Source organism: Pristiophorus japonicus, chromosome 12 (genome assembly GCF_044704955.1).
Source record: "Pristiophorus japonicus isolate sPriJap1 chromosome 12, sPriJap1.hap1, whole genome shotgun sequence".
In the NCBI taxonomy this organism is placed as follows: Eukaryota; Metazoa; Chordata; class Chondrichthyes; family Pristiophoridae; genus Pristiophorus; species Pristiophorus japonicus.
In genome coordinates, this window is record NC_091988.1 from 173,334,303 (window position 1) to 173,357,602 (window position 23,300).

The 23,300-nt window shown below is 38.2% G+C and overlaps 1 protein-coding gene across 10 annotated transcripts in view; it reads right to left on the bottom strand.

Moving 5' to 3' along the window:
• The window catches only part of myt1b (myelin transcription factor 1b), a 155,267-nt gene that overhangs the window by 40,090 nt on the left and 91,877 nt on the right, over positions 1-23,300 (bottom strand). For 8 of the 10 annotated variants that reach the window (XM_070896171.1, XM_070896172.1, XM_070896175.1 and 5 more), the window contains exons 4-8: positions 5,135-5,241; positions 3,375-3,429; positions 2,926-2,956; positions 1,018-1,080; positions 449-711 (exon numbers count right to left, since the gene is read on the bottom strand). In XM_070896171.1, the coding sequence (XP_070752272.1) occupies positions 449-711; positions 1,018-1,080; positions 2,926-2,956; positions 3,375-3,429; positions 5,135-5,241 (519 nt within the window). Of the gene's footprint in view, positions 1-448; positions 712-1,017; positions 1,081-2,925; positions 2,957-3,374; positions 3,430-5,134; positions 5,242-7,062; positions 7,226-9,873; positions 9,903-23,300 lie in introns of those variants that run through there. The other 2 variants (XM_070896180.1, XM_070896179.1) reach the window with 2 other exon arrangements.

Here is a 23,300-nt window from a genome sequence, read left to right on the forward strand (position 1 = left end):
GCGTGTAGCCGTGTACTTTCGGAAGAATATCCCAGAATTTTATTTTTATCATTAAATGTTTTATTTCGCTTATACTCGTTGATCACCTGTGGCGTTGCTGATGGGAAGTCAGATGGTATCTGTTTAATAATGATAGGAGTGTTGTATCCGATAGCACGCAATGCATTTTGTTACTGAGGTAGAACTGTTTAAAATAGTCTATCCTTTTAAGGCCACAAATTCTAACTGCTGCAAACCTTGAGCAGAATTAGAAAAATTAGAGGTTGGTGAATTAAGCTGTAGCAAAACAGAACATCTGGATTGTGACAGGTGCACACTGAACTGTTATATGCACTACCCGGTCTCTTGGCATTTATCATGGTGATCCAGAGGTTTCTTTATTATGTTATAACATATACTCAAAATTAATTGTAATATTTTTTGTGGATTTTAGTGAATTATACTGCACCTGATACCGATTCAGTGCTTTCAATTTCTTCCATATTTTTTTCTTCTTCCTCCGCTTCTTCTATTTCTTCGACTTCAAGTGCTTCTTCTGATTCATCTACAACTGATTCCTCCTTTATCTCCAATTCATCTACTCCATCGCTATCTCCATTATAGCCTTCATCCAAAGCGAGTTTCAAAGGATGGGATTTCCTTTTGGTTAGAGGTTGATCGGAATCGGTGTCTTGTATTTTCCTTTTCTTGGCCAAAGGGCAGCCTTGTGAACTTTGTATAAAAGGAGCATAATTTGACGGTTACTTGGAAGGCATTTTTTTAACATAAAGTTTGAATATACTCAAGTACTTCCTTTAAATGGATTATTCAATTATTCCAAGTTACTAAATATTGAATGAAAATTGCCAATAAACCTAGGCCTTGAAATTACACCCTGAGATATAGCATACATTTGTCTACAAAAACATTTGTCTGAACCTACTCTCAGCTATTTTAGCAAAGGTGTTATCCCATTTAGAACATACTAGTACCTCATGGTGCAATTTCAGGGACATTTGCAAAAATAGAAAGATTTACCTTCTGTGCCGTGCATATTTTCCACTCGCATGACCTGAGCCGTTACATCCTGGAGTAGGGCAGCTGGACAATAAAATTATTAAAATGTCAACATTTTTGCATGGTAGAGCACACAATACAATATTACATAGCCAATCTCTTTATTTTTTAACTGACTTCAAAAAAGAGGTGGGTATGTAAGATGGGATTTCCCATTTCTGTGTCCACATTAGCCTTAAATTGATTTTATGGGGTATAGGTGTACAAATGTTTGTTTGCAATTCCGTTACCACGTTAGTGGACACGTTTAACCTATTTATTTTAAAAAGGGTTGACACCTCTGTGAAAATGTTAGTGAGTGAAACTTCAGACGAGCGCATGAAGCATTCATATGTTTGTATCCCCCTGCCATTTTCAGTAAAATTATGGATGGTGTTAAAGTCACCTCCTTTATTATAAGGAATAATCTGAATTTAGACATAAATGCTGCAGATAATAACATGGAATATTCAATAAATTATCAAAAATGTGTGATAAATAATCTCCAATTTTTAATCATTTATTTTCAGTGAACATTGCTGCTTCTTAGTAGCCTGATGTAGAAGAAAAGCCATAAACTTCACTTTTGCCACTATTTGGTTGCCAGTAGACCTGCAGTTTTGAATTCGTGCCCACAAATACTCATGCCTTGCAATATTAGGAGAGATTATATATGTTTAACTGTAACATTGTTTTACTTAGCTGTTAAAATTGTACTTTGCGAAGCCAATGCTCCAAAGCAAATTGATTACCCTTGCGGTTAGAGCCACCCACATTCTGTTTTTTATGGGACACGTCATAATTTTTCAGATTACAGTAACTATGTGCGCTACAACTCTCTCCCTATGCCATATCAAATTACTACATCTCCCCAGATCGCTGCTTGATTTTTTTTTTGGCAAGGGATTGTGCCAACAAGATAATTTTACCAGATTTAAAATGCCACAAAATAAAATCTTACAAAAATATTATCGGAAAAACTGAACTTTTATTGTTTCCGAGATTTTTCTTTCTTTCCAGTGCTTTTTTTATTTGTTCTTGCAATGTGGGCATCGCTGACAAGGCCGTCATTTATTGGCCATCCCTAATTGCCCTTGAGAAAGCAGTGGTGAACCACCTTTTTGAACTACGGCAGTCCTTGTGGTGAAGGTACTCTCACAGTGCTGTTAGGGAGGGAGTTCCAGGAATTTGGCTCAGCGATGATGAAGAAACAGCGATATATTTCCAAGTCAGGATGGTGTATGACTTGGAGGGGAACGTGGAAGTGGTGATGCTCTCATGTGTCTGCTGCCCTTGTCCTTCTAGGTAATAGAGGCTGTGGATTTGGGAGGTGCTGCCGAAGAAACGTTGGCGAGTTGCTGCAGTGCATCTAATACAGCACCTTTCTTTGTGCATATAATAGACATTTTATCTTGAGAGCAGACTACATTTGCCTAAAACTATAGGGGTGGTTTTTAACTAACCAGCCGCCCGATAGTGCCAACAGAGGACCCAGTCCACCTTGAGGGCCAGGCCTCATTACTATGCTGCCGGCGGGTTGTAGGAACTAAAAATGCGCCCACTGCAGCTTGCTGGCTCTGGGGTACGAAATATTGGGCAGCCCTGAGGGCAACTCGTCCAGCTGCAATGTAAGTCCTGGGGCAGGTGGAGGGGAAGGTGATGGGGCAGCCAGCGGGTGGATGGGGCAGCTAAGGTGGCAGTGGCTCATATTATTCTTGTGGAGCTTGGAGGAATATACTGGATCAGGTTTGTGAATAGGGCCATAAGGTTTTCCCCATGATTATCGAGGTACTGTTATCCCATTTCTGCTTGGTAGAAAAACGATCTTACTGCGTCTTAAAAAAAACATAACAAACTAAAATCCAAATGAATATTAAGAACATATCGTACCTTACATCCTGTCCCACAGGCTCCACGGGTACTGGGTAATTTGATGAAAAAGAACAATGAGTAACCATGACTCAGTTTTAACAGCTGTTTGATATTGAACACAGGTACTAATGAACCATTATAAAATATATTGTGATATAAAATCGACATTTAAACTTAATCATGCGATAACATTTCAAACATAGCACCACAAAAGCATCACTGAAAAAGATTGATAAATCTATGCAATAGGCCATTTCATTACAAAGCAAGGTGGCAAATGCAGTATCAGTAGATATAGGTTATATAGGGCATCATAAGGTCAATTGTACCAAATTAAAATGTATCTGCATTGGTTAATGAACTTGCAGTAATAAAATTAGCAGCAAAATTATTGCAAATCTGCATCATTCCAGTAACTATTAGTGATTACCAAATCATTACAGGAAATGAAAGGTAGTTACACTTACTTCTAATTCCCTTTGAGCGTGTGCGCAGCCTCTTTTCATCAACATCTTGGTTCATCTATAAAACCAAAAATTGCAGTTAATGGACTGTAGGTTTAATTTTCCCTCAAATATGTGCAGCTTATACGATGCATGATCACTTCAGCTTACAAAGACATAAAGGGGAAATTATTATGGTATTTATTATACATTATTATGGTGTAAATGCTTAACATACTTATAACAAATTCCTCTCTTCACTCTTTGAATGGAGGCATTAACCTGTTTAGTTTAATCTATTTATCCGTTAAAATTGCAGAAAGATACAAACAATGGCAACAGCAACTTGCATTTATATAGCGCCTTTAATGTATAAAAATATCCCAAGGAGTTTCACACAGGTGTTATCAGATAAAAATAGATGTTGAGCCAAGAAAAGATATATTAGAAGTGGTGACAAAAAGCTTGATAAAAGAGGTGGATTTTAATGAGGGTGAAAAAGTAGGGAGTTGGAGAAGCAGATGAGTCTAGGGAGGGAATTCCAGAGCTTGAGATCTAAACAGCTGAAGCCATGGCCGCAAAAATATTATGCATTCATATGATAACATCATTGATAGTGATTTCCAGGCTCTATTCTTCAAAGTAACTGTGGTGTATTTAAGATTGGTTAATATTTTATATTTAGGACAGAAAAATGCCATACTGTATTATCACATCAGCAATAACAGAAAATGCAATTAATTTCTATTTTTAGTGTAAATTCCCATTGGCAGAATGGTTTGCACTTACTGCAGTGGAGCAGGTGTTGGATAGGCTGCAATTCTATTTATTAGGCTTTCAATATACGGCACTTCAGCAATTCCATGATCTCAGAGATTTTTTTCACAATAGACATATTACTTTTCATTATGGAGGCCTAAGTTCAGCTAAACCTCTGTTTAGCATTTTATTCACATACATTTGGAATTTGGCAGCTATGCAAATTATATGTACTATGACTTGGCAATTGCTGCTTTCAGCAAATAAATTATTAAAATAGATGCCACATAAAACTCTAATGTGTAGTACACACGATCTGCTAAATTTATATATATGTTGATCTGGCAAAAACAAATAATAAGATGGTATTCGTTCCCCGAATTTTTGCTCAAAAGAGGCTAAGAAGGTTTGAGAAGGATGGTTTCCAATAAAGCTTTTATATTGAAGTACTTCGTAGGTCATAAGTGTTTATATGTGTAGCTTTCTACTGAAAACAGCATCAATAATTTGAGGCCACAGACATTCTAGATATAGACACTCTAAGGTCTTTTAAATTCTGCTACTTTGCAGGAAGTGATCTATTGGTTTAATGCGGTAGCATCCCTTTTAAATTGGCTTATGTATCTAAATTTAACACAAAACTGATTTTCTTTCTGTGGGTGGCTGCGGGAAAACACAGAAAAAAAGTAATGTTGAAATTAACAAATGATCATGGGAAAAAATACACTAATTAAAGTAAGACAACAGGATCCCAAATTTTAAACATTCATAATTTTCAGCACGCTGTAGTTCTACATACGTGCAGGAGAAAAAAGTTGCAGATGGAATACTGTTATATAATCAGATTGCTATTCTGAGTATAACTCTAAAACAAGTTTGTGGAGCAGGTTGTTGGGAATTGGGTATATTATAAGCAATAGGTATACTGTCGTTATCGTGTTTAGATGCCAGATTGCAGAGTTCCACTATTATTTACAACATTACCACAGCAAATATATCACTGAGAGTGGAATCCTTTTTGTCACCTTGGTGTGTTTGTTGTGCAGGCTACTGGGTGTTTCACAAGTGCTGAGCTTTTCAGTACTTCCGTGAGTCCAAGTCTGATTCAGCAACTCACCTCTAAATTCATTTTCTGTATGATTTAAAACAAAATAAGATTTAAAAATAAAAACAGCACAACGTAACTACTCAGTAGACAATTTATAGTCAACTTGAACACATTCTGAAAACTTGCCAAGAAAAAAATGTTTAGTGTATGGTGAGTAACATGCAAACTAGCTATTTGGCCATCAGTGGCACAGCTGCTACCCTATGAATCCTGCATAATATTAATGAGATCACTCATCTCTTTTTAATTATTCTTCCAGCTCATTGTACAAATGATTGAAATAGCATTTTAAATCTATATTAAGCAATAACATTTACTAGTAACTTATTCACATCATTTGACAGTTGTGCGACTAAATTCTACAACACACATTTCTCTATTGTAACTGTATCTTCCGACAAGCAATGCAGTCATATAGAGATTTAAAAAAACGTTACAATGTATTTGATTTTCTTAAGCTGAAGAGTTTCAAGAAAAGTTTGCTTTATGTATGACTGTGTAAAAGCTGGTAGGTTGCTTGCTGCGCTAGTTGTTGTTCAAGCTGCTGGTGCCAGAAAGTATATTTGACATGTTTCTTTGGGCAGTTGGGTGTCCAACATGTGCAGAAATCTATGACCATGCTTAAGACTCTAAAATGCAAGCAATTGAGAAATCCATATAGGTAAAGTTTCTGTTTGCCCGAGATGGAGTGAACAGTTCTCTTGCAGTAAGGTCACACATCATTTACCTGACTCCAGAAAGCTTAAATACATGTTGGCAGAGCCGAGGTTTAGGGACTTTCAACGATGCACAAAGATACTGTTGGAGCTAAAATCATGCAACTTGCTTACATAGCGCAATGACCACCTTATCATTTAAAGCATTGCAGGGTTATCTGGATACAAGTGGAAAGAATCTCAGACCTCAGTGACAGATCTCCCCTTCCAGATTTCATTAGTGAACCAGGCTGCCTGGTCAATCATCAACAGTGTCTGGAGTACTGTAGACCTGCTTAGGTCAGGTACTGGATTACTGAGTCTGCCACAGAGTTTTGAACTTCTATTGGCAGATATGTCACCTTGGGGGCAGTAACAGCCTAAAGAGATCCCACTTACATCCAAGGAGGACAGTCACGAGCTAGTCACTGCACAACTGATAAGTGAAGGTGTGAGCCCACGCTAACTGGATAACAGGTACCAGTGGCTCCTCAAGAATAGCTTGGTGAGCAGCACAACTCCACCATAAAATGTATGAGTACATTGCCACCATCCTCCTTACCACAGCATGGATACCATAACTCAGAACAAAAGTTCCACCAGTTGAAGATGTAGAACTTCAGCATCAGTTGTTTGACTCTCCATAACCTAATCATATATCTGGAGGTAACACTTTCCAGCAGCTGTCATCCCAAGTCTCAGAGTTTTCTCATAAGCTATATGACAGACAGCTGCCTTCAGTGTAGTGGAATTACATGCACAGGGCAGTTTGTGATGTACCAGTCAGCTCCTAATGTTCTTGATTTCCAAGTTCAGGCCCACATACCAAGCATATTCATCCTCAATTGGTTCATCCAGGTGTTTATATGAAGAACTTTGGCAAACAGGCATGTGCACTGTGAGGCTGCGTCCTCCTCAATGGTACTCAGTGACAGCAAGGCCAAGGTTAGAGTCTTCCCTACAACTGTTTCCTTTTTGCCTCAAAACCATGACACAACTTGATCTTGTAATTCACATGTGGGCCAGAGTAAACCCTTCCATTTCATATCTATGATTCTGAACACTGAGGGAGAACTGTTTGGACATGTCTTATACACTACAAGCCAAATTTGAATTGGAAGTAAGGCAAGAAAATCAAAATGTTCCTCACCACTTCCTAGCCCTCACTGACAGATTTGCTTCTCCAGCTTCTCACTGAGCCAAGCTGACTAACCATGCATCAACAAACTTTTGGACAGAAGAGGGGAATCAGCAACATTTCTTGTCTATTCAGTATCTGCAGTGGTGCACAGGTGGTTATTCTACATCACTTCCTGTGGTAGAGGGAAAACTCAATTAAAAAGTATTCTCTGCTTTAAAAAAAATCAAAACAAAATGTTAGTTATGTAGCTCTTCATCAAAAAAGTATTGCGATCTGAGCCCAATATTCCCATTTTATGTTGTTTTCTTTCCCAGACCAAAAATGAGCCAATTCTGAATGTCAAAATGGCAACCAAAATCCCAACCCTGCATGATGTAGCTCAGACACTAGTAGCTGTTTTATTGGTTAAAATGTCACTGTAACTCTAATTAGCTTGGCCATTTATTTTAAATTATAAATAAGGGAGAATTATCAGATAAATACATATATCAGTTAAATTGCAAAGAAAAAGAAAACAATTTAAAATTAATTTGTACTGGTCTCACATTCAGCACCTATTTAACTAATAAGTACTCAGTTGGCTCAGTTGGTAGCATCTTTGTCTCTAAGTCAAAAGGTTGTGGGTTCGTAGTCCCACTCCATGGACCTGAGCACAAAATCTAGGCTGACACTGTCAGTGGTGCCATCTTTCAGATGAGACATTAAACTGAGGCCCAATTTGCTCTCTCAGGTGGATGTAAAATATCCTATGGCACTATATTGAAGATTTGAAGAAGATCAGGGGAGTTATCCCCAGTGTCCTGGCCAATAATTATCCCTCAATCAACATCACTAAAACAGCTTATCACACTGCTGTTTGTGGGAGCTTGCTGTGCGCAAATTGGCTACCGTGTTTCCTACATTACAAGAGTGACTACACTTCAAAAAGCATTTAATTGGCTTTGGGACATCCAATGATCGTGAAAGGCGATATATAAATGCAAGTCTTTCTTCACTTCGAAAGCAACTGATACAGGACTCAAGCTTGCTTTTTGTTTGAGACAGTTAAGCTGAGAGGTCACCTGAGAGATGCATTGCACTCCAACCTAGATACTGCCCAGACTGACATTCAAGCTTGTCTGAAATGACTGAAGCTGTTTCTTTATGATGAAACTTCAAAACAGGTTACTGATTTCCTAATTTTAAAAGTGTTATTCTCACTAGGAAAAAAGTGAGACTTGACAGGTCGACAGTAACCGGAGAATTTAATGGGGCACCATAGATTTCCTGCATAGAAAAATGAACATTTTTTCTACTTGACTTTAGCAGGCTAGTTTGCTTTTTGTCATTCTTTGCTGATACCCAGGACCATTATTCTATTCAGTGATATCAAATTCTATTTTTATTCTGTGTCATATATCAGTGTTTTGGGACCACATCCCATGATTCCATTCATTTATAATTTAGCTCCATTGGTTTATGCTGATTTAAAAAAATCAATTCTATTTTTCTTACATGGGATTAAACAATTTTTAGGGATTATGTATATACTTTTTTTATACTCGATTCGGTTCATTTTGCCATGAAACCCACAGATCAGTGGATGCTGGTAAGTAGCAAAAATATAAATGCTTTTCCCTTTCTTAAATCTTTGCAATTATCTCAACAGTCATTTTTCATTAACTGATTGAAATTCTATATCCAGAATCTATTAATTGTTTTTAAGATCTATCAATCAGTTGTGCATATGGATTGCTCAGTATAAATGTATGACATTTACCCAGAAGTAATCAAATTTGTTGGAAAAGCAAACATAGTATTATTGTTTTTTTTCATAACACTATCCTGCTTTAGTATATGACCTGCTAAACATGGAACTCTACAATCTCCTCCATTTCATGTATAATCAATGGGCTGCGTTGTGTGTATAAATAATCAGATTATTCTTTTGCTTCACTTATTTTCCCATGTGAAAATCTCCACAAACTTTTATTTGTTCTTTCCTCTCCAGGGTAAAGCACTTTTCCAGAAATCACTACTTATGCACTGCATTTGGTTAATTTCCTGGGTGCAGCAGCAATCTTGGCTGCAACCCCATCTGTTCCTTTTCCCAGAAAGCAAGGAAGGAATAGGACACAGCTGAAAACTACCTCCTCCACAGATGTGAGCACCAACTGAAATTAAACAAGCTTTGCTTTATCGATTTTTTGAGCATTTAACTCAAGATCTTAAACTTCATGTTAACAATGTACAATTGTTCAATCCTTACCCTTATTAATAATACAATTTACTCTCTGATTTTGCAGTGCAAAGGTAAGGCAGGTTTTTATAAAACTTGCAGCACAGCGATATAAAAAGTGCTTTTGATTTGTACCTTACCAAATCCACATTAGTTAGAAATTTAAAATACATGGCTCTATGTATGTTAGGTCTACTTTGCGTTTGAGTTGGATTTTAAGCATAAAAAGTTATGTACACTGCAATAATAAACAGCTATTGACCATTTTGGAGTCTAGTTCAGTACTGAGAATGGTTACATGCATACAGTCCTCCTATTGTGAAACATGGTTTTGGCATATATTGATTTGGATTTTGGGAATTTAGGGATACAGACATGTGAACTGAGCTAAAGCAGATACTGTGAACCTTCAGCTCCAATTAACAATGCATTATACCACAGTGCATTATACCACACTCACAACCAAAGTGCATTCACAATGAAACACACAACTGCATGCCATACAACTTTCTTGTCTATCGATTGGTCATTGGAGATTAGATATGGGTAAAATATACCACACACATATATGTATATATAGTAATGGTAGCTTATTTTTTTACCTTGTTTTTCTTCAAAGTTGTCGACTTGCTATTATCCTCCAGTCACTATTTTACACTGTCAGCTGCCAACATCAGCAATTTGACTCTGACAAATTGGAAGACTTTAGATGTCAGTGCAATAAACCAAGAACAATTAGTTTCTGCTTTTGAAAATTTTTGGCTAAATTTTGGAACTATGACTTTGACAACCATGCAATGGGCTACAAAATAAGAAACATTACAGTTTGACTTCATTTAAAATGCTGTGACATTACGTAGAATATATGCAGTGTTAACCCTGAGACCAATCAATGCTGCCAAGATTTAAGACAGCTTAAGTTGGTTGCTCAGTTGAACTGAGATACACAGGGGCTGAAATTCCCTTGTTGTGTGCCTCCCATTAGCGCTTCCGGGGGGCACTACTGGCTCCCGTGGGCGATGCCAGTGTCAGCCTCACGGGTCGCAAACCGGGCCACACACCCCTCGCGGGGTGAAACTTAAAGAGATGGTGCACTGTGCTATGCGCCTGCAGAGCTTGCAGCATCCTTCCCCTTTAACGGAAGGGGAGGGGCGTTGAAACGCGACAGCGCTACGTGGAGAGGCCGCATAGTACTCCGCGGTGCGCCCAGGTAGCGCCCCCGATCCCGCCCCGAAAGCAGGTGGTGCCTGCGACATTGCACTCCTCTTTCTGTAAGGGGTGGTAACCGGAATTTCGTTTCCCGGGCGGGACTTCTGCGCCGGGAGCAGAATGTCCAGCCTTGGAGAGGTTACCGCCTCCAACCGGGGCAATAAGCAATTTCGGCTCCACAGTGTTCAAACCATTCTAGTTTGTTTGCTCTGATCAGTATTAATGTATATTTCCTGTAACATGCACAAAAACTATAAAATCAAGCTTCTTAAATAGCAACATGCCAGACACCAAAAGTAGTAATAGAGGTTCTCTAGGTTCTCACATTTACCCTGTGCATTGTGTATGTGTATATACGTAAATAAAAGTTACAATGTTCAGCTAGATGAAGTTTCAATATATATATATATATAAACTTTCACTAGCTGAACATAGTAACATTTATATACAAATCACTTGATCAAATTAAAAATAAATGACCAATTGCATACACATTTAGAAATGAATCCTTTGTGACGCTTCTCATGTTCTGCAGATTTCAATTTGAAATGTGACAAGTGTGGTGAGGTTAAACAAAGGCTTCCTGCTGACTACACTTACAGAAACCACGTGATTCCTTTCTTGCAAATGTAAATGGTTCCTTTACAGCTTGCGGGAGATATACAGTACAACACATGTTTTACATCTCATCCTATATTTGAATTTTTTTAAACAGTTACAATGTAATTAGTATTTCAAATTAGAACTGAAGGAAATCATCTTTAATAATACTCAAACAGCTATAATAAAACTTCTTTACACTGTTATTTTCTCGTTGCTGTATATGGTGTAAAGCAGTTGCAGGACTTGTACACTACTGTTAGTGAATCATCCCTTTTGTATAATAACCATTTTAAGAAGGATTTTTTAATCATGCAGCCCAATAAAGAGCATACTAAAATCCCTAAAAACAAATTGACAAATTAAGTGGTTTTAGGAAACAATTTCTTTCATTTTAATATAACAAATGCACACGCGGTTGAGAGGGAATAAAGGGCTCCCTTCTCTCTGCTGCAACGAAAGGATTTGTTTCTCTAGGTTAAGTATTTTTTTCACCGATTATTGACCATGCTCTCTGGAAAGCAAGGCTGCTTGAAACAGCTGTTCTTTTCTCACAGCTAATTGCTTTTTTTCCAGGTCTTTATTAGTAAGTCACCTGTTCCTGTCACTGTGTAATCAATGATAGAAATCAGCACTTTCCCACAAATCATGCAAATAAATCTGTGCAAAGCAAGTCCCCGAGAACGCTTGCCACCAAATTATCTGTCGGCATTGTAAACATTCTGCCAAATGGCTTTGAACTAAAATACAAAAAAATGAGGAGATGGGAAGTATTCAAGCTATTTTACATTGAGCAAGACTTCCACATAAAAGTAGTGTTTGCTTTTCAAACACTGGAACAAATCACAATAGCACTTAGCTAGAAATTTGCACTTTGTTAATAAACACTAACTTAATGGGACTTACAACTTAAATCATGATTTATTCTGTGAATGATTTTGTATTGCTTTGTTGAGAGAATATGTGATTGCATTATTGGAGTGTATGAAACATTGTTTAAAGTTCATGTGAAAAGTGGAACTTTAAGGTATCAATATAAAATCGGAGTAGTTAACAAAAACTTGTAATAAATTATATTACATTTTAATAATAAATATGTTAATTTATGCAATATTATAAATCAGAAAATGTATATCAACTAAATTACATTTTTGTGTGATTACATCGCTTTTTCTAAATTCAAGCCCAATTCCCAAGGAGTTTTGCTTTTGAAATACTACAATGGAAACTCCGAATCTGTTCATGAATCCTTATTTGAACAGACCTTACTTTCCTGCCTAAATTGCACAGAATGAGTTTTCCAAGAGCAGGGACCCAAAGCAGAGAATACAGGGTAACAAGGAGTAAATCCAATAGCAGATCTAAGATCCTGGCTACTCTGTTTTTCTTTGAAAAATTGTCTCATCAGTAGATCTGATTTATCAAATGCAAAAGTCCTCCACAGAAAGAGCATCAAAAAGTCACCTTTGATTCTGCACCTATGTAACTTATCACCATGCTGCATAGTTTTTGTACTATCAAGAGCTCGATAGTTCAAACAAAACGAACAGCTGACATATCAGAGCGGCACCACAATCCTTTTTTACTTGAGAGAGTGCATAGATCAACTTCGTTGAAAGGGTAATTCTGGAATTAGTACGAGTTGGTCATTGTTTCCAAAATTAAAATGACCATATGGAAGATGATGATAATGGAAGCAGATGAGGAAAAGGAGGTTCACGAGATACAGCTAAAGTGATGTAAATTCAACCTGAAGTGGCTTCTATTGACAAACAGATCAGCTGTGTCCGTACATAGCTCAGAGAACAGAAGAGAACAGATCCAACAATATACTGGATGTAGCTGTAAATTAAGCTCTCTCCAAGCTGTCCCAGTTAAACAAATTGTTTCTCCCAACAAGGCAGGACAAGCAGTTTCAGTTATATTTATCAGACTTCAACAGAGGGCAAGAACACAAGCTTTGTCTTCCTTTGTCAGTAGGAGAACATTAATATTGACTTACCTTTTCCCCACAGCTATTGTCCACCTCGGTGAAATGACATCACGGAAAGCAATAATGAAATCTACAGCCGGGGCTGGGCCACGGCAGTCCACAACGGAGCAAGAGACATGTGGTGGTTGAATTAAATATTTGATACTCCAGTGTGTTGTATAAGCCTGCTAAAGGCTGTGTGTCATTTACTTAATGACCAGTCTCATTAGTTAGATGGCAGAGAAGGCTTGATGCATTTTCTGTGTAAATACACTACCCATAAACCCTTGGGGTTGCAATATATCTGTTTACTCTATGAGGAGAAATGAATTTACTGTATACTATCTAATAGGGTGGTCCTTGAAATTTAAACATCTCATAACTATAGTTTCAAATATCCTTGTACCTACTGTGTAAAAAAAGAACACTACACACTACTGGTTAATGCATCCAATCTGATTAAAATTTAATGGGTAAGATTACTTACTTCAATTTATGCTTTGAACTAAAAGGTTGTTAATGTCACAACTGTCAACCTCCCTCCTCTAACCATACTTGTGGTAGAGTCCTAGGATTCCTATTAGAAACACTGTAAGCGGCCCAGGATATGACAGATGCCCTAGGTTATCAAAGCTACTTCCTTTGTTGGCTTCAAACCTTATTAGAGGCAAAGGACAGCAGCCATTCATTAAGATCATTTGAGATTTGCATTCAAATGCCATTTTCTATCTCACTTTACCAGGTTGTGCATATAGTAAGCTTCTACAAGCCAATCTCCTCTTGCCAAAATTCTATTAAATTCTTATCTCAAAGCACCAGGCAGTATTATACATTGCACTTCTTTTGTTATGCATTATGGCTGAAATCAATCAGTAGTGTCTGGTGTGGATCAGCTGTATCATGCCATTTTTAAAAGAATAACAAAGAAACAAACAACCTAGCAGAGACCACAGAGCATTAAGCACAGAAGCAAGCCCGAACCAAAGGACATCTCTAGCTGCATGAAAACTTTCCTGCGATATACTTTTAACTCACATTAATACAACTGACTGTGCAATTGCACAAACAACTGTTGGGACAACAGCACATAGACAATGCACAATTCCATACAAAACCACATTTAGGAAGGAATCTGAAGTGAGTCATGAATTTACATGAAAATAATTACAACACAATCAGTAAACCTTAAAAATGTATCCACTCAACTTGAGATTTGGTTCTGGTTATGTACATGTTTAAAAAAAAACAAGGATCCCTCAGAGGGAATTTCTACAAGACAGACACCTTGGACAGCTCCTCTCAGTCTCTGAATGATCAGTACAGGACAAAGACATGTTTCAGCACTTCAGTCAGCTCCAGGGATTTCTACTTCCTGCACAAAGCTCACTTTGCGACTGTAAACATGACTTCAATTTCAGAGCATTTCTTAATATTACGAAAGAGAAAGCATAAATATTAATATGCATTAATTATTCAAGAGTTATAGTGAAAATACAGTACTTTGTGAAGATTTGTTGAAAAGCTGCTATGCAATCCCAATCTTTTCAAAAATTCAAGTTACCTGAGTTTATTTGTTTATTTAAGTATTGTGCAATTAAATCAATACTTTTAAGTAGACAAATATTATGTACAATAAGTGTATTAATACTTCTGTTAAAATAGCAGAGAGAGCAATTTGATATGGGTATTTTAAGCATTCGCACAATAACTTCACCAGTAGTAATTTTTAGGCTTGTATGTTTTAAGTCAATAGTTCAGAAGTGGAGTTGTACTCATGTATTGGAAAAATCACTGTGCTCTTGTGACCAACTTTCACTAATTTGCTACCTTTCAAACTGGCTTTCCCCAACTTTTTTCATGCTAAAGTATCTAACCATAAAACTTTTACATAATGTTATAATATAGAAACATAAATAGAAACATAGAAAATAGGTGCAGGAGTAGGCCATTTGGCCCTTCTAGCCTGCACCGCCATTCAATGAGTTCATGGCTGAACATGCAACTTCAGTACCCCATTCCTGCTTTCTCGCCATACCCCTTGATTCCCCTAGTAGTAAGGATTTCATCTAACTCCTTTTTGAATATATTTAGTGAATATATTAATTGTATACATCTAGAAAAACAAAGTTATTCTAACAATACTGTTAAAAATATTTTATTGAAAATATGAAAATGAATCCGCTTACTGCTGAAATATTTTCAGTTCTGTGTGAAATAGAACTTTTACTCTGAACAAGTTCCGAGTTAAACTTTTTGCATAGTCAATTAAGTTAGCTCCTTCAATTACCAGCTGGAACTGAATTCATTTTTCTTGTTAGTCTTACAACAGATTTTGAACCTATGCAGATGGGCAACCCTAATTCACCAGACTACAATTAGTTCTGTTGTATGCTGGATGCAACTGGTCAGCATTAATATTGTATACGTAACAGCTGAGCATTTGGAGTGAAACCTGCCCGTGGCAGACCCTGGCAGATGGAAGCAGCACACAGAAACTTTTAATAAGCCTTCAGGCTAACATTGTCTTAATGATCCCTGTCAGGGGCATATCAGAATCACTGAGGAGACAAAACTTCTTTGTCTGAAGTCCGAGAACAATATTATATCCCTTTTCTTTTTCAGTACAAAGATTAGTTTTAAAGAAACTAAAGTTTTGATTCCAATTTTGCAAGTCCCCACTGCACAAGAATACAGAATCTAACACCTTGCAGTGTAAACTAATATGCATCTAAACTACATTCAAAAAGTATAGATACAAAAAAAGTATCAGGAAAATGTTATTAAGAGACTACAACATAATGCAACAAACAGATCAAAAGTATGCATTTCATTTTGCCCAGAACAGTATAAAATAAACTAGGATTACTCCATTTAGCAATTGCAAAAAAATCCACATTTAAGTAAGTACAAGTGATACGCTGAACAATTGCTTATTTTATATCCCCACAGCTTGTCCAATGCCCTGAATTGTCATATCTCTTATAAGAGGAATAGCTGTAAGGAAAGTAAATGAGTTATGTTTTGTACAAACCAAGAAATGTTCCACACAGCTTCATTCTTGCTAGTCTCTGTGTATCTGGAAGAACAGTACAGAAGTGAGTATCATTCCTGGAAAGTTACTGCCAAGTGCATACAACTTATCAGTTGAGGGGGTAGCGCTGCATGACAGCTGCACCAATCACAGCCAATTTTGCACATAATTAAAATTCAATGCAACACACAAGAGCCAATCATGTTGCAGCAATGCTGTGTACACAACACAATTGTCATTCAAGATGAATACAATACAAAAACCTACACTCAGCCCCACCATAGACCTAAAAAACTTCCCTTCTCCTATTTTGTTGTTTGTTGATTTTAGGTTTACAAAGGACTCACAGGGCAGCACCCCAGGATATGACACACACCATAGTTAAATGCAAAGTCACCACACACTCATTTTACATCCCACATTACGTCAGAATATGAACACCTTACCATAATAGAGTTACTCCTGAATTTCTTCTTAGTCTGTCACATAAAACACAATAGCATACAAACATCTCGAAAGAAAGGAGAAGTCAGATCTATGCAGCTATATTTCTAGTTGCATGTTTTCTGTGACATATGTTCTGCTAAATAGATGCTAGCTTCACTTCATTTAAATAAGATGGAATTGTACTCCTCTACAACAGATGGCTCAGGAGATAATGATGGCTGAGCACAGGAGATTGAATGGCCCTGACTCTGTTGCTATGGCAGAAGCTAAATGTGTAATGGATGCAGCGCTTATTAAATTTGCTAGCTCTGAGCTTTCTGCTTCCTGAATGAATGAGCGAGCTCAGTGAAAGAGGTATGGCCAGCTAATGTCTTTGGATAGCTTTTTAAAATCTCATAACGCCAGACACCTTTAATATTATTCCCAAAGTCTAAGGGTCATTAACCTATTAACTTCCCCAACCCCTCAAGGCCCTTTACCCCTGCTGCACACATACTGTACCCTTTGACAGAGTAACTTAGCAGACCTACAAGAAAGCAGAAGTGCCGAAAGGCATTGTAGCAGTATTTGCATGCATTTGTGGCATGGCAAGGAGACATCAAGCCCCCTAACAGGCTGTGTAAATATGAGCCCTGGCAAAGAGTAAATACAGACAGCACTCTACAAACAGAGCCCAATTACAATGACAAAAGCCTGCCACACTTATGGGAGGAGCTCTGTATCCCGGACCACAGGCCACTGAGTGAGCGGCATACTTAATAGGCTTTCTACAGAAGGCTGGGCTTCCATTACCAGCTGTCACTATAGAATATCAAAATGATCCAGACTGTGGATTTAAGGACAGCCAGTGAAAGGGAGCAATTAATACAAAAACAAATGAAATAAGCACAATTTACTGATTGTGTCCAATGATAAATCAAAAGAGACTAAGAAAATTTAGTTGGTCAAGAGTACTACTCAAATCAGCACTTTACAACATACGAGTTTAACATGGCTCTTCGTGGACAGAAACTATCACTTGCTGTATAACTGTGACATGTAGACTTAGTACACTTGAATAGCTTACTCATTTCTGTATAATTTTAAAACAAAGAAAGTATCTTATCTAGCAGTTATTTATAAAAGAGATACATAATTTTTCATTGAATCTTCTTCCCCACTAAATATTTTTTTCAATTAAGTGTAATGAAAATATTTATTTGAATAGCTTGAATACCTATTTAATGAATATTTGATTTTCGAAAAGAAACAAGCACTGCAAAGGCAAATAAATTACTGCTCCCTAATAGAGTAAATGCCCTGTATTTTCAGAAAATTACCACCGTGTTTAGGAAGAGCCAAACTTTGATGCCAGCTCCATATAAAAGAATGAAATTGCTGCTGTATTAGTTGTAGTGACACATAATCTGTTTGATAGTCTTGCAGTTAAGCCCCATAAATCAGCTTAGCAGATGTCCTAAAGTAATGTGGCACACTTCAGAGAAAAAAATTGCATTCTTTTAAATTTCAGTCATGGAAGAAAGTGAATTAAGACTATCAGCCTGTGAGCCAATGACAATTATTCCAACAACGTCTCCTTCCTACTAACCACCGCCTCCCAACCCATCCCCTCCCCCCGATAAAATCCAGAGCAATCAGCACACACCAAAACATAATGCCTCGCCATGTGTTCATTTTGGGTTTTAGGATTACCAACTACAAGCAAGGGGGAACCCCAGGGAAAATAATGGCTGCAAATGAATGGTCATTGTCCAGCCACCTGGACATCCTGAGTCAGCACACTCGTGTACTACAGGGGATTTAGGTGGCCACACATGCAACTCTTAACTTTAACTGAGCCAGAGATTTTGGCATCTGTATGCAAATCGCATTCTGCCATGGAGTTTGGCGTGAGAGTACTTTATACAGAGGTGCTATACCGAGCTAGTATTTCAACAGTTTTCATGTGTGTGATGATTGCACTGTAGCCTTTCACTCCCTATGCTGTATTTTACATGTAATGTTACTTTTCAAGTTTTTAATCTCATCCTGCTTCCACCGAGACAGCCGTTTTCCTCCTACCAGCATTTCATTTCTGAGTCTTATTTTTATACTGTTCCTGTTTCAGATCTCTAATTTATTCAAATTCATAAACGCAACTACCAGACTTTTATCCATTTTAGCAGAAGGCACTCAAAATACAACATGAATTATTCATCACAACTGTACTGAAGCCAGCTCCTTCTCTAAAGTGCTGTGTTCTAATGCACTTTCGGGGTAGAGCTATATATTTTTTTTCCTTTAATGGTGCTTTATACCCCTAAGACCATAACTAACAATTACTGTAATCACAAAGTAAATTAAAAAACATGAAACTTAATCTCTGAACAAGTAAGCTGTTTTAACTACAATTAGGTAAAGATACTTAACTAAAAACTTATATGGCTTTAACATTTAAACTGTGATTTTCAAAACATATTTTTGGGACAAGCATTATTTTTTGGCAACAATGATTTAATGTTTTGAAGTCTTACATTGGTTTACTGTTACCTGACTTTTCATGCTCTTGTCAAGGCACTTTGTAGTCTGAGAACAAAAAGCACAATTATAATTTTACCCATTCCTGCCAATACTTTTGTACTCTGGAGTAATGTTGTAATCTTGCTTACACAACCTGTATAGGGAAATTTTGAGTGGATAAAGCAGCATAGACATGAGAAAGAAAGAGATAAACTGGAAATTAAAATTAAAAATTAAAAATGTTGGAGATACATAGCAGGCTTGTCAGCGTGCGAAAAGACAGGTTAGCAGTTTGGGTGAAGACTTTTTATCAGAACTGGGTTGAAATGTTAACCTGTCTTTTCTCTTTTCAGCTGATTTTATTTCCGATTTCCAGTATGTACTCATTTTATTTCAGTGTAGACACATTGCAGTGTGAAATGAACAGCATCTCACTTTTGTGTGATAAGAACACAAGTGGAATTGCATTGGTGCTCGTCCCTAACAGACAAAGAGGTAAAAATTTATCTGAGTTTCTTTTTATGAGCAGCGCACGTCCACACCAAGAGGCCCGAGGCTTGATGGAGATGCATCTTTGGGCCTCATCAACATATTGGGGGTAAATGTCAGCACTGGTCACCCCTCCACAGCCAGCCCACTCATGCCCCTAATTCACATAATCAAGGGCCTAATGCCTGTTAGGGACGCTTATAAAACGGGATCCATGAGTATAATACTGTGACCAACACCTGCGCAGATAGTGTGCAGGCTGCCCCACTGCTAAATTGGTATGCTTTACCCCCATTTTATGCCTGATAAACAAGACACCAAATATACAATTTCTACCGCAAAATGTTCAAAAAGCTGTGCTCTGTCTATCTGACAAATGTCTGCATCACTACACTCCAAATATTTTATTGCTTATTTCCTTTCCCCAGTCTCAATTTTGATCTTTCCTGCCCTCCATTTCTTTGCAGTCATTTAAAAAATAATATCCCCTCATATCATACAACCATTTCATGATTCTGGTTTCCACATCCTCTGCCAGTTTTTATATTTGATTCGCTAGTGTAAGAGTTCAAAGCTTTTGGCTTTCATGTGTTGCATGAGCGCATATAATGGAACCTCGTTGGAGGGGATGGGGGGGCACATATAATTTAATTCCTTGTTCTCATTAATTTACTCAAGTTGCTGATAATAATGGATCATATTGTCCTGATTCAGAATTTATCCACCAATGAGAGAACAGCCCTTTCCAAATGTAATGAACCAGTGAATAAGAAATACAAGTACAAATAGGAATGAGTTGCCTAGTCTTTAGGAGCTGGATTACTAGAGTTCAGGGGTTATATGTGGCCCACGGTCTGCAGTTTGGACACTTCTGGTCTACTGAGTGACTTCTGTTTTTAAACCAACATGAAAAGTGTATCTTTCCTGACAACGCCAGTACCAGGTATTCCTGAGACATGAGGTCTTGATCTGTACTAACAGCATTGAAGCAACTCACAAAGTGACACAAGAGATTAATGTGCAAAGTTAAAGCACATGGGATTGGGGGTAGTGTGCTGACATGGATTGAGAACTGGTTGTCAGACAGGAAGCAAAGAGTAGGAGTAAATGGGGACTTTTCAGAATGGCAGGCAGTGACTAGTGGGGTACCGCAAGGTTCTGTGCTGGGGCCCCAGCTGTTTACACTGTACATTAATGATTTAGACGAGGGGATTAAATGTAGTATCTCCAAATTTGCGGATGACACTAAGTTGGGTGGCAGTGTGAGCTGCAAGGAGGATTCTATGAGGCTGCAGAGCAACTTGGATAGGTTAGGTGAGTGGGCAAATGCATGGCAGATGAAGTATAATGTGGATAAATGTGAGGTTATCCACTTTGGTGGTAAAAACAGAGAGACAGACTATTATCTGAATGGTGACAGATTAGGAAAAGGGGAGGTGCAAAGAGACCTGGGTGTCATGGTACATCAGTCATTGAAGGTTGGCATGCAGGTACAGCAGGCGGTTAAGAAAGCAAATAGCATGTTGGCCTTCATAGCGAGGGGATTTGAGTACAAGGGCAGGGAGGTGTTGCTACAATTGTACAGGGCCTTGGTGAGGCCACACCTGGAGTATTGTGTACAGTTTTGGTCTCCTAACCTGAGGAAGGACATTCTTGCTATTGAGGGAGTGCAGCGAAGGTTCACCAGACTGATTCCCGGGATGGCGGGACTGACCTATCAAGAAAGACTGGATCAACTGGGCTTGTATTCACTGGAGTTCAGAAGAATGAGAGGGGATCTCATAGAAACGTTTAAAATTCTGACGGGGTTAGACAGGTTAGATGCAGGAAGAATGTTCCCAATGTTGGGGAAGTCCAGAACCAGGGGACACAGTCTAAGGATAAGGGGGAAGCCATTTAGGACCGAGATGAGGAGGAATTTCTTCACCCAGAGAGTGGTGAACCTGTGGAATGCTCTACCACAGAAAGTTGTTGAGGCCAATTCACTAAATATATTCAAAAAGGAGTTAGATGTAGTCCTTACTACTAGGGGAATCAAGGGGTATGGCGAGAAAGCAGGAAGGGGGTACTGAAGTTGCATGTTCAGCCATGAACTCATTGAATGGCGGTGCAGGCTAGAAGGGCCGAATGGCCTACTCCTGCACCTATTTTCTATGTTTTCTATGTTTCTATGACACTCTTATGAAGAATCAGTCTCAACATGATCGTTTGGTCTACTGTTCTCAAAGCATTTCCTCTCTTAGATCGTGTTTCAGTGCAAGCAAGGACATTCTGTTTTCCTATTTCACTGACACCATGATGTGCCCATAAGACTTCACTATTATCTGCAATACTTATAGGCTGGGACTTTCAACTTCAACAGGAGGCACTTTGCCCTGGGAGTGTTTGATGGGACAGTGTAGAAGGAGCTTTACTCTGTATATAACCCATGCTGTACCAGCCCTGGGAGTGTTTGATAGGACAGTGTTAAGGGAGCTTTACTCTGTATCTAACCCATGCTTTACCTGCCCTGAGAGTGTTTGATAGCTCAGTGTAGAGGGAGCTTTACTCTGTACCTAAATCTTGCTGTACCTACCCTGGGGCTGTTTGATGGATACAGTGTTGAGGGAGCTTTATTCTATATCTAACCCATGCTTTACCTGTCCTGGGAGTGTTTGATGGGACAGCGTAGAGGGAGCTTTACTCTGCATCTTTACCTGTACTTTAAACTTCCTTTAAGGAAAATCTGGATGGGGTGCATAATAGGAGCTCGATTCAATATTGTTTATTTTACACCCCAGTAGAAAGTTCTACCCACTTTTTGCTTCATCTATTAGAATTGGTTCCGGGGTGAAGGGACGTAGCAATATGGAAGTGAGTCGCCCAGACCTAGAAGGGGTTCTGGTTGGCAGTCCTGAATGTAAGGGCTGGTTACAGTTCACAGTGGAAACCTTAGAAAAAGTAATCTCTTAGAAAAATACTACAGCATTGTAAGAGTGCAGTGCAGAAACAAAAGTAATTCTGAGTAGGAAAATTGAATATTCTAAAACAGCTGTGGCACATGTATAAATAGCTAATTCTAAGGAGTCCAATGAAGAGATAGCTCTGTGTTCAGATCATTACTAAACATTTCTGTTGCACAAGCATTGTTCTTAAATAGATTAGGTTATGAAAATTTAATCATTACAGAATGTTCCACACATAAATTGCTATGGGTTCTCAACAATATTAGTATCTGAATTTTATTCTTGCTAATGATGGTTTGGCAATGAGAAGAAAAGGAGGATTACGCACCTTCAGATGTAGATAGACTTAATTTTTCAATGACGTTACCCAGTATGTATAATATTTAAGTTACACAATCTGACAGGAAAACCACAGCAAGGAGGCTATTTTCTGAGCATGCAGTGGTAGCGAATGAGGTTAATAGAAACGTAGAAATATAGAAAATAGGTGCAGGAGTAGGTCATTCGGCCCTTCGAGCCTGCACCGCCATTCAATGAGTTCATGGTTGAACATGCAACTTCAGTACCCCATTCCTGCTTTCTCGCCATACCCCTTGATCCCCCTAGTAGTAAGGACTACATCTAACTCCTTTTTGAATATATTTAGTGAATTGGCCTCAACAACTTTCTGTGGTAGAGAATTCCACAGGTTCACCACTCTCTGGGTGAAGAAGTTTCTCCTCATCTCGGTCCTAAATGGCTTACCCCTTATCCTTAGACTGTGACCCCTGGTTCTGGACTTCCCCAATATTGGGAACATTCTTCCTGCATCTAACCTGTCTAAACCCGTCAGAATTT